This window comes from Narcine bancroftii, chromosome 3, assembly GCF_036971445.1.
Source record: "Narcine bancroftii isolate sNarBan1 chromosome 3, sNarBan1.hap1, whole genome shotgun sequence".
Taxonomy (NCBI): Eukaryota; Metazoa; Chordata; class Chondrichthyes; order Torpediniformes; family Narcinidae; genus Narcine; species Narcine bancroftii.
The window spans coordinates 88,495,099-88,507,674 of record NC_091471.1 but is presented as its reverse complement, the minus strand read 5'-3'; the positions used below and the strand labels follow the sequence as shown (position 1 = coordinate 88,507,674).

At 35.3% G+C, this 12,576-nt stretch overlaps 1 protein-coding gene across 4 annotated transcripts in view; it reads right to left on the bottom strand.

The window, feature by feature from the left end:
* Window positions 1–432: 432 nt before the first annotated feature.
* Window positions 433–12,576, bottom strand: part of rgs7bpa (regulator of G protein signaling 7 binding protein a) — a 98,830-nt gene continuing 86,686 nt past the window's right edge. For all 4 annotated transcript variants that reach the window (XM_069924500.1, XM_069924498.1, XM_069924496.1 and 1 more), the window contains 5 exons: window positions 11,765–11,895; window positions 5,663–5,813; window positions 5,526–5,596; window positions 2,813–2,936; window positions 433–2,344 (listed from right to left, as the gene is read on the bottom strand). In XM_069924500.1, the coding sequence (XP_069780601.1) occupies window positions 2,845–2,936; window positions 5,526–5,596; window positions 5,663–5,813; window positions 11,765–11,895 (445 nt within the window). In that variant the 3' untranslated portion in view covers window positions 433–2,344; window positions 2,813–2,844. The remainder of the gene's footprint in view (window positions 2,345–2,812; window positions 2,937–5,525; window positions 5,597–5,662; window positions 5,814–11,764; window positions 11,896–12,576) is intronic.

Genomic DNA, 12,576 nt, shown 5'->3' with positions numbered 1-12,576 from the left:
TTGCATCTTCTGCAAAATTATACATTTTGACTGCACACCCAAATCTAAATAATTTTTAAAAATATTTTAGTATGATGTATTTCTCAGATATACTGAAAACGTCAGAGCAGTTTGACTCTGGTTTGCTCGTGTCGCCTACTTTCGAAAGTATGAACATTCTTGCACTGGTGCAAAAGATCCAATTTTCTTCAGTAAACAAGATCAAGAAAAAAGTCAACACTTAGACTTAACGTAATAATTATTTAATTAATGTAAAATGTGTTTGCATTAAACAGTCCGAATTATCTCTGGCATAGCTAAGAACATCATACATTACACAATTCATATCATGCTTTTATTTTCTATTATAAACAAAATGTCATAATGCTACAAGGTAATTGTATACATAGCTATAGATACATTTTATATTTTAATATATTGCACATTAGGTTGAGTTGCTCTTTTCAATTTAACAAAATTAAACAAAGTGTAGTACTGGGGATTGAATTTATATTGCTGGGAATGACATGTTACATAGCTATAAATTAACCCTTTTTTGTTGAATGTATGTGCAACAAAATTATGATTTGAAAGTAAAACAAAATTGTATCAGTAATGGGATTTGTAATATTGGCAATCTTTGTAACTCCACAGTAGCCACCTGACTCATTGAGTATTCCTAATGGTTTTGTTGAACTGTTCTCAAAAATCATTTAAAAATATTTAGCATTGAGGAACATCTGTATTTTGCTCTCTAAATAGTGAGTTTGCAGATTATTTGTTATATTTCTTTAAGAAACATCATGCACCAGATAGCACAAAGGCTTTTCACTTAAATCTTTTTTCTCCTGGTATAAATTGACGTTTGCCTCAAGACAGATTAACGCGATCACTTTCAGCTTCAGCCTCTGGGAATGACGTCATGGACTGCATGAACCTGGCTAATATTGATTAAAATGAGGGAATCCACATCACCAGTTCGGCACTATGGTGGCAAAGTTAGAAATTACCAATTTTGTTTCCTTCTTCATTCTGTCTCTAATGAAGTTTATGTCATAGATATCAATAATAAAGCATTGAGTATAAAAGTTGAGAAATCATATTGCAGTTGTATAAACCTTTATTTAGACTTCATTTGGAGTGCTGTATGCCATCTAGTTGCTGCATCACAGGAACAATATGGAAGCTTTGGTGGGGGTGCATGTGGTTCACTAAGTTGTTGACCAGATTGGAGAGTATTTGATATATTGAGAGGTTGGACAAACTTAGGTGCTTTCACTTGAACATCGGAGGCTGAGTGGAGACTTGGTAGCAGTTTATAAAATATGACAAGCATAGATAAGGAGAAGGAGTATTTTTCCCAGAGTGCAATTGTCATATATAGAAGGCCATAACGTTACAGTGAGAGGGGGGAAGATAAAAGGAGATTTGTGAGGTAAATATTTACACAAAGAGTGGGAAGTGTCCCAACCATGTTGCCAAGGGAGGAGGTGAGGCAGATGCGATAGTAATGTTCAAGAGGAATTTAGACAAGCACATGATTAGATATGAAATAGAGGGATACCAAGCTTGTGTTGGCAGAAAGGATTTGATTGGCATCAAGGATGGTGCAGACGTGGTGGGGCAAAGGACCTGTTCCTGTGCTGTTAAGGGTTCCTGTGAAGTGATTCTTAATTATACTTGAATTAATTAATGCCAACTGTTCCAGGAAGCTTGTTCTTCAGATACACCACTCTCCTTCCAAAGACAAGTTCTGAATGCATCTCTCTTCAACAGTCTTTGGCTGTACTTCAACAAAAAAGTGAAGTAATTTGGCCTTACAGAAGATAGTCTGATAGGAATCAAAATTAGTGATCATGTAAATCATCTCTTATCTTTCCATTATCAACTAAACATATGTAATTAGTTCCTTATAATCCTTCACCCAGGTTGTCTTCTGCTTCTTTAAAGTCAATGCACCAATCATTTGTAATGTGACAGTATTATTCCATTATATTAATTCAATATTTTTAGTACAGATCTAAGTTTCTCTGCTGAGATGAATATTGAGCATTTTTCCAGTATTTTCAATGTTGTGGTCAATTGAGTTACCCTACCCACAGCATTCTCATTTTTCAGGTTTTTCTTTATATTTCATTAAAATCCATTTTTCGATTCTCTGTCCACAAATGAGATACTATATATTTTTTTCAGACTGAATTCCATCTGTCATCCAAATTTATTATGTACATTTCAAATCCTACTGCAGCTTACATTGTTCAACTTTGAAGTCCATGAAATTTCTGCCATATGTCATCATCGCACAGAAAGGTTGCTTCCACGACTGTGAATTAGAGGGGTTCAATTGCACTGATTATCTGGAAGACTGAAGAAGCAAGGAATACACTGAGTGATACTGATGAGGTAAGCAATCTATTTATGACTACATTTAAACACATATTGTCTTTTTTGCAAATTCAGCCCAGGGGCTCTTTATTCCAGAGCAGTATTAAGGAAATATTTGTGCCATTTTATTTGAGTTCAGCTGTGAGTTTCACGTAACTTATTCATACATTCTCTCAAGCTACAAAAAAAACCAAAGTGGATTTATTTTTTTATTTATAGGAATTAATCTTTTGAAAGTTCAACATATGAAAATCAAATTTAGGCTATATATCTGGGCCAAACACTACCACGAATACATAATAATTTTCAAAAAAATTTTCAGAGAAGAATAAAAATACAAAATAATGACCATCCTGTTCAGCAAAAATAAAACGGATATTTACGATAAAGAGTAGGAGAAAGAAATATCTTCTAAAAGAAGCATTTGTTTTGAAGAATTAATACTGACATTTAATTTTTCCTTCAGTTTCTTTCAGTATCCTAGCTTGACACAAGACAGCAAAGTCCAAAGAATCTTCGTTTCCTCCTTCTCACCAGGGGATATGGTGTCAGATTGAGGAGACTGCTATCATCTGTGAAGGAAATGTGTAATTCAAGATTAAATATCATTTTTAATATTTTTCTGAGATATGTATAGATTAAAGCACATAAGATTGTACATCTGTAAATGGAAATTAGTTTGTATAGTTATAGTTCAGTTCAAACTAATTATGGGAAATAATTTACCATTCGGATCAGAAATGCATGTCAGCCTTTCTGGATTTAGCACCACTTTGTGCTTGGTCATTTGATGAAGAGAAGTAAAATTAGGAGGGCACTTCAGCTTTATCAAACTTTATTTCTTCTGAGATTGTTCATAAATAAACGAAAGACAAAAGAGTACCAGGACAAACACACAGCAAGTATAAAATTAATCAAATAATTTGGAAATATCCCATGGAGAAAAAGAATTAGAAACTAGTGTAACAAAAGTATGAGCTGATTCAAAGAGGAGAAAGATTTGGAGGTAGAAGGAATAATTCAGAAAAGAGACAGGTCCAACACACTAATCAGCAGAACGTTCTATTTAAGAGAGATTGCAATGAATGCTGTGACTCTGCTCAATAGTCTATAATATTTATTATCTGAAGAAGTCAGAATGAGAATAACTGGAAAAATATAAGTGGGATTAATCCATCATAATGCAGACCAATAAAATATTGAAATACTGCAACAATGATATTAATTGTACAGCACCTTTATAGAAAGTTGCCTGATGGTACTTCAAATATATATAGGCAATGATTAAAAAAAGAGGAAATATACGTTACAAGTTTAATCAAAGAATGTGTTTTATGGAGATGTTTAGATCAAGAGAGGTAATGTGGTAGAGGGTTTTAATGAGAGTTTCAAGATGGCTGTTTCCATCAATGGCACCACAGAAGGGAGAACTGCACAAATGTTTGAATTCTATGATTGAAGCACCATTGTGCAGGATTAGGTGAAAGGTGTTTTTCAGAGACAGACCAGCAATATTAAAGTTGAAACAGTGGAGGATGGTAAAGCCACATTGGTCAATGAAGACCAGTCCAAAGTGTACATGGTTTGAAGTTCCATTGAAGCACAAGTCCAGAAAATAATCGACTTGAATCATTCAGAATTGATGAGAGCATGAATGACAACATGGCCAAAATGGAAATATAGAGATAGAGGGATCTTTCAAGTGGGCGAGGCTCAATGACTTCAGAGGTGCTCTCAAGGAAGCCTCAGTACATTACTTAACTGCATCTTGTAGTGGTTTTTGCTGCAACCATGATGAGGGAGTAAAGATTTAAGGTTGTGGAAGCGTTTCATCATCATTAGTGAGACATTTCAGCATCCCATTTGATAATGAAACACAGAAAATCTTGAAAACCAAATCTATACCAAGAGCATCAATATATCTCCTTTATCCCAAGTATTTTCATGGGTATTTAAAAAAAAAAAATATCGTCATATTACGAGAAGTTGAGGCAGGTTATTAAAAGCTTAATCAAAGAGGGAAACTTTGATAAGAATTTTAACAGAAGTTAAGATTGAAACATAAGAGAATTATTGGCAGGTTAGAATTAAGTATGAGGCTTAGAACTTTGATAGTAGGAGGTAAATTGGAAGAATTAAAATCTGAGAAGTTCCAGGATTCTGAATTGAGTAAATGGTGTCTCCATAGTATTGTACTTCAGTATTATGCAGTGGAGGATCCATCTTCACTTATGAACAGTTGGAATAACATAATTTAACTTCTGTTATTGAGATTTCCAGCATCTGTACTTTTTATTTTACGTTCATTTATTTTTAATCAACTACTGGTGGCTTAAAAATATGGGCAAGCTTAATTAAACTGAATTAATTTTAAGTTATTAATTTTAAACAATCTGTTGATGACATATACCTATTCAAAAAGAAATGGTCAGCAAATGGATCTGCACATATCACTTTCTGCACTTACATTGAAATATAGCATAGAGTCATTGAGTTTTACAGCACAGAAATAGGCCTTTTGGCCCAACTTGTCCATGCTGACCAGGGTGTTTACCTAGGCTAGTCCCATTTTCCTGTGTTTGGTCCATTGTCCTCTAAACATTTTCTAACCATGTACCTATCTAAATGTCTTTTAAATGCTGCTGTGGCTTCTTCTATCATCACAGCTTTTCTGTCGCATAATAGATAAACAGGAGCAAAACAAAATATGTTCTGTATTCAGGTATCATGGAAATGCTGCTAGGATACAGAAGAAAAATTACATATGGATATTCTATATTCACAATTTGTTTTGTTTTGTTAACAGGAACAATAATAATGATTGACAATTGCAAAGTTTTAATTGGAATTTAACCCTCTGCATTATTTTCTCTAAACAAACTGAGAAAAAATATCTAAGATGAAGTTAAATGCTTCTTTTTGTAGTACTTTGGACATCAGCTGGATTCTCTACAGAGGCTGCTATTTAAAGTTAGCAGTTCCCAGCTGTGTTGCAGGTCAGGTTGTTTGAAAGTTTATGAAAATTGACGATCTGCCCATTTCAGCCCACAGGCTGCTCTTTTGTTTCCAACTAAGGACTGCACTGGTGTGAAGTCTGCAGCCATCACCAAGCTTCCACTAGGAAAGAACTTAAAATTTGGCAAATAAAGAATGATACTTGCCTTGGTTCTTTAATGGTAAAGGCATAGTCTCCCTGAGTTTGCTGAGAAGATTTTTCATTTCTCGTATGTCTCTGTAAAAAGGATAATTAAATGAGAAAGTAAATAGAACACAATTCAAAATTAAAATGTTCACTAACCTTTCAGTATTTTCTATGTCTGTGGAAACATGCCACGAATATGGTTGAAGATCTTGGAGAGGAGAGGATGGTGTATCTTCTAAGATTGGAGCTTGAGAACTTTCTTCCTTTCTACTGTCTATTTCTTTGGGAATCATCAAGGTGTCCTTTTCTTTAAAATTAAGAAAGGAAAATAACAGCAATGATCGTAATTAATTGCCACTGTCCACTATCTTTGAAATTCCTGTTTGCGAGGTTTCCATTAAATATTGGCTCAATAACAATATTCATTTAAATGCACTGATACAATGGCTGAAATGTTTCAGCAGAATATAACTAAGTTCAATAAACAGAGCTATTTCTTGCCAGATAATCTTGCCTGATCATGCTCACCAGGTTAGTTAGGAACTTACAAGAAAATGACAGTAATTTTGGGGAGTCTTTGTATCTCACATTAGAACTCTTATTTCTTTTGATAAAGGACATCTACCCAGCTTGGTTTATTACCTTTTGGGTGTTTACATAAAATCACAAGTAGGGCAATCAAGCCCTCAGTCTCATTATTATAAGACTTTAATTTAAACTTACCTGAGCCAGCGTGTACAGCTTTTGTGGGATAGAGTCAATTTCTAACACGTTTTCTGTGAGGCATTAGATCCTAACTTATCTCTAGAATTGTCTGGCTCTGCCTTTACTGTATTGAATTAGAATTAGAATTGACAATGAATTGTGACTTTATTAATGACAATTGTATCCCCTCTGAGAAGTGAAAGCAAAGACAAATGCCACGCGTGACTTTGACCCTTCAACTTGCTCCCCATCAAACACTAGACTTAGCTCCATATCCCATAACTTCCTGACCCTCTAGGTCCAGACTTCAAGGTCTGGACCATCTAAGCCCAAAAGCCCTAACCTTCCAATTCCTGGAGGCTATGACCCCTCTTCAACTGTTCACACTTCTCCATTTTTTTCTGGAGAATTTGAGGATTGTATGTCTTTAGTCCTGTATTCTCCACCAGCAGAATGGGTTTTGCTATTTCTATCCAATCAAATACATAAACCCCAAATCAATATTTGAGAGAATACAGGCTTAACATGTATCTCCATTCATCTTATAATCTTTGGAGTTGTAACACTCTAGCACACCATAGTGCCCAAATGTGTCCACAGGATTCCAGAAGGCTTTGGATACCTATGTAACATTTCCATGCCTTTAGGTTCTGACCTCTAATTATAAAGACTATTTTTTTGTTTTGTATTTAAACACAAACTGGTACATTATTGTCACCAGGCCCATAAATCTCTTTGCAGATCTACTGTCCTTACAATTTTATCGTTGAAATATCTTTTGGATGTTTGCTTTCCAGGGCATCAAATGGATAATCTTATCCTCAACTGTGTTCGAATTCACCTGTCACTGTTTTAGATACCTATGTCCCCAAGCACTCTACTCTTAATCATGGTGTCATGGACATGCTTGGTATAGTGGTAAAGCTCTCAATGGTATAATTTGTTAATAGAACCCTAATAAAGCTTGGTCAGCATGGACAAGATGAGATGAAGGGCTCCTTTCCATGCAGTAGAGCTCCATGACTCAATATTGTGAATAGTTGAGTGTTCAGCACAGATCCTTGTGCATTGCCTTCCAATTCAAAGATCCAATAATTATCTATACTCTTTGAATTCTACAACCTAACTGCTATCCTTACCAGATAAATGATATACTTTAATTCTAGAAACTTTATTTTTAGCTAAGAATTTCTCTTAAAGTTTCCAGCAAATTTGTTTTATTAACACTACAAGATTTTTATGCTTGAGTTCCACTTTTGATCCAAAATCTTTTCAATGGGAACACATTTCAGAGGATTTACAAGACATTCTGCCAAATTTACATCTCTCTTGAACCTCTGGCCATTAATTTTAAGGAACGTTTTGTCACCATTAAAATGACTCTCAATCCCCACATTGTTGAGCAACGTTCATGCTCGTAACCTGAAGTTTCAAGATTTCTACACCATGCAAGATGTAAAAACGTAAATGAATACATTCCAAATTAGATTTTGAAAACATTAAGACATGTACACTGAACTCACTTGGAGGATGCACTTAATTCCCATTCTCCCAGAAGTGAGTGGCAACCTTTTATTTCCCAGCTGGTTTGGGAAGGTTTGACTATAAATATATAACGGGATTGACTATAAATATATAACGGGAATTATCCCGGCAAAACAGGTAGGATTTTATTGTATGAATTTCAGAACCAATAGAGAAATCTGAAAAAAGCTGACTAATTAATAATTTCATTCCACTCATGAACTTAATAATATATCTATGCAGATTTCAGTGATTTTCAACAAAATTAGGTGTATATTTCCATCTTCATGAAGTTGAATTTTACTTTAATTATTTAAACAGATTGTTTATTTTATTCTTTAGGGGAATTTTCATTTGATTTAACATAACAAAATTGAACAAACGGAACATTGATTCAATACTGACCATTTACCTGAAATTAGGTTGTAAAGCAGAAGGCTCAGTAAAATAAGAGTGAAGTCAAAACAAGAAGAGTACAGTATTTGCTCACTGTTATTTTCAAGCAGGTGTTAATCTAGAATACTGCTGCATATTTCAGAAGTAATCAGGAGGCCGATACCCAAAGAACCTCAATCAGTAAATTGAGATTTTATATGTCCCGAAGCTCATTTAGAAAGGAATTTATTATTTTTAACCAGTGTGCATTAGGAAATTAGGTCAAGCAACAGAACTAAAAATGCTTGTGCCATAGGTAGGAAGATGTGAATGCAGCTCAAGCTGTAGCTACAATTAAAGGGAAACAAAAAAGTATGACGTTGAGCTCTATTTTCTCAGCTAAGTTGAGTACTTTATGATTGTGGGGGAGCTGCTGTTTTGGTGGGTGAGGTCTTCATGCCTCCAAAACCATGTCACAGAGTTCCAAATATAAAAAGAATGAAGAAGAATATTTCCATATTAAGCTCGATGTTATGAACAATGCTGATAATTACCGGTTGGTGATAATTGCATTCCATGCAGGAAAGCTGTCCCAAGGAAAGCTAAGTTCTCCAGCTAGTACAGAGCTCTTGGAGTGATTTGTGAGGCTGGGGCCTCTGTGTGAGGAAGACTGGCCATTCTTGGATTCAAGATACAAATCTTAGGATTGTGCTATTCATGCCGGTTAAAGTATTTACTCTTAATTGGTTGTGATGCATATTTTTGAGAATTAGTTGTAATTGGCAGTAACTTGCTGTCCTGATGTCTGAACTAATTAATATAAATGTAGCTGTAGGACTCATTAAATGTTACTCATAACTTTGGGTTCCGATTGGAAACCAAATAGTTGGGGAAAATAAGAAATTTTCCATTGCTCTCTGGAGATTAAGAATTTGTCGAGAATATGCCCTTTACAAGAGTCCTTGCAGATTAGAAAAGACGGGGTGCTTCCCTTCCCAATCCATTCTAGCACCAGGCTATTCAGGTTCTGTGGAATCAGACGCTAGCCACATATTGTGGCTCTGGCGTGGGAACGTGGCTCTTTTGCACATATAGCATGGTTTCTTCAGAGGTCATATTAAGAATATAATTTGGGAGAAATTGTTTTGCATGCTATCTTACCAGATCTACACTCATCAAGACAGACGCCAGAGGAGAAAATGACACTGTGTATATTCAAGAGGGAAATGTTTGTGTGTATTTTGGTTAGTATGGTTCATAGTGTGAAAAAAAAAACACCCCAGATGGGGGGCAAACTTGTCATTGAGCAACTTTTCTTGTGGCATTTTAATAGCAGGCCATAGCTATATTTAATTTTTAAAGGGGATGAGTGACCAACAACAATAATTGATTCTTCATAGATTTCTGGCTGAAATTATTAATACAATGAGTGCTGAGTTTACAGGATTGTTGCAGATACTTAAATGGGTTAATGAATCAATGTGCTAAAAGTGAAGATTCCTGATCCCTGCAGAAGCAATGGTTTTGCCTCCTTCTCACACAGGGAGGACAATCTGGTTAATTGAAAAAATAAGAAAAGTATATAGAATAGAAAAGTTATTTGAATGGGAGACTTCAATTAATCCAATATAAATTAGTAGGACCCAAGAGATATTGAACCAGAGTTGTTAAAATTTATGCAAAACTACTTAACAACTCTATACTTAAGGAGAACCCTCAGAGGCTATGTTACCCATGATATGATATTCACAACTAACCCAGATAGTGAGCAAGAAATGGAAACCATAGGCTCCAGGGGATAGTAACTTTAGAACAATCAATTTGATATGATCATAAGATTATTATATTTTAAGCCCTGAACCAGATTTGTAACTTTAAAAAGAATAAATTCTAGCAGCAAAAGGAAGAACTGAAACAAACACAAGGATGGTATTTGTCCATATTTCAGTTCAAGACAAATGAAATACCATTGAAAGAATAATACTGGAACATATGCAACTAAAGAAGTGCATTTCTTAAAATATGGAAAGCAGTGATTTTTATGTGATTATTTTAAACTATCCCATGGTGCAAACAATCCATGAAACTGTTTCAATAATGTTTATGGCTCAGCTTCAAAGGAAAAAATCAAATTGGTGTCATTTGAATATTCTGATAATTCTTTGCATAAATACAGAGGTTCCCTCTCATAGACTCTTCTTTTCCCTCTCATAGACTCTTCTTGGCATTATTTACATCCCCGTTTTTTTCAACTCACAACTTTTCCAGACTTAATCATTCCCCAAATTTATGCTGAACTGCTTTAACTAAATACACATGAAAGAAATGGATTAATGCTGTATTCTGCTTAAATGAGAATGAATTTCAAAAGCAGAAATCAACATATAATTAATTTTAACTATATAACCATATTATTGTTTACAGCGCGGAAACAGGCCATGTCGACCCTTCGAGTCCGCGCCAGTTCACTTGAACAATTCCATTAGCTCCCCCCTTCCGCTCTCCACCCATAACCCTCCAATCCCCTCACATCCATGTACACATCCAACTTTCTCTTAAATGACAGAAGGGCCCCTAACACAACTATCTCTTCTGGAAGATCATTCCATCCTGCCACCACTCTCTGAGTGAAAATGTATCCTCTAACATTTCTCCTAAAGTTTTTCCCCCTTACCCTCAACATATGCCGTCTTGTTCCAACCTCCCCTGCCCTCAGGAGAAAGAGTCTATTTACATCTAGTCTATTCCCTTCATAATTTTAAATACCTCTATCAAATCCCCTCTTAACCGTCTACGTTCCAATGAATAAAGTCCCAGTCTCCTTAATCTTTCTCCGTATCTAGAATGCTGTAAGCCAGGCAACATCCTTGTAAATCTTCTCTGCACCCTCTCCACCTTATCTGTATCCTTTCTATAATTTGGAGACCAGAACTGAACACAATACTCCAAACCTGGCCTCACCAATGCCTTAAACAGCTGCAGCATCACCTCCCAGCTCCTATACTCTATACTATGATTTATGAAGGCCAGCATATCATATGCCTTCTTAACCACTCTGTCTACATGGGAATCCACCTTCAATGAACCCTGTACCATAACCCCCAGGTTCCTCTGCGTACCTCAATGTCCTCCCCTTAACTGCATATGTCCTATTTTGGTTATTTTTTTACGAAATGCAGCACCTCGCACTTGTCTACCTTAAATTCCATCTGTCATCATTCAGCCCACTCTTCCAAACAAACCAAATCCTTCTGTAATCCAAGAAAACCTTCCTCACTATCCACCACTCCCCCTATTTTCATATTATCTGCATATTTGCTTACCTAGTTAATCACACCCTCCTCCAAATCATTAATATAAATGATAAACAACAAGGGATCCAGCACCAATCCCTGAGGCACCGTGTTTGTGACAGGCTTCCAACCTGACATACAGTTGTCCACCATGACTCTCTGCTGTCTATCTTCCAGCCATCTCTGAACTCGTCACTATGTCTCTATTAATCCCTATTTTATGTTATGCATCCACCATAAGAAACTGAAGACATGCTTCTATTCCTTTAGATGTAGACAGTTTTTAATCACTTCCACATTTGCATTCTCACATATTCTAAATAGTAAATTAAAATTTTAAAAATCTGAAAATATTTAATACCTTTCCAATGAAGTTGAAGGGATCCTAGTAGACAGACCGATTTCAGCATCTCTGTTGTGTACATTTCCAAACAGCACTGAAGTTGGATGTAAAGCCTGCAAATTTCTGGATGGATTTCCCCATCTTCTGCCCTGTATCACATGTTAATTACAGGATACATCATGAATAATTTTTGATAAAAATATCTGAAATAGTGTATATGGAAATCTGGGGAGACTGCAGTCCTTCCTATTACTAGGTATATTTGTTTGATATAAACTTACTACTGATTCTTTTTCAATAAAAAAGAGAGGATGCAAGACATGCTGGGGCAAATCATATGAATTTCATGGCATATAGGTTCATTTAAATGAGTGCTTATGTAAATGTCACTTAACCAAGTTTATCTGGTTGCATGCTGTATTTATACAACTGGTGAACTCATGGAGGTTTTGCTTACAAGAATAGATTTAAAAGAGAAACTAAGAAAGATTACTAATTACTCCAGCATTATGCACATCCATAGATGATAAAGGCAAAAACTATCAATCAGCAATTAGAAGTTTAGCTGCAAGGCAGCAGCGACTGGAATTGTATTATTGCTCATTACATAATATTTACTCATACAATGAATCTTAGTGTTTTACAAAACAAATATCATGTATTTTGGAAAATATGGCACCCATATTTACAAAAATAGACTCTCTGAAGACCTCATTTCTTGGTAACCTCCAATACTATAAAATTAATGATATAAATGCTCTATACCCTTGGGATTCTTCAGTCCTTCTTTTTCTATTTTCTTTTTTTCTTTCTAGGGGTTTTGGGGGAGG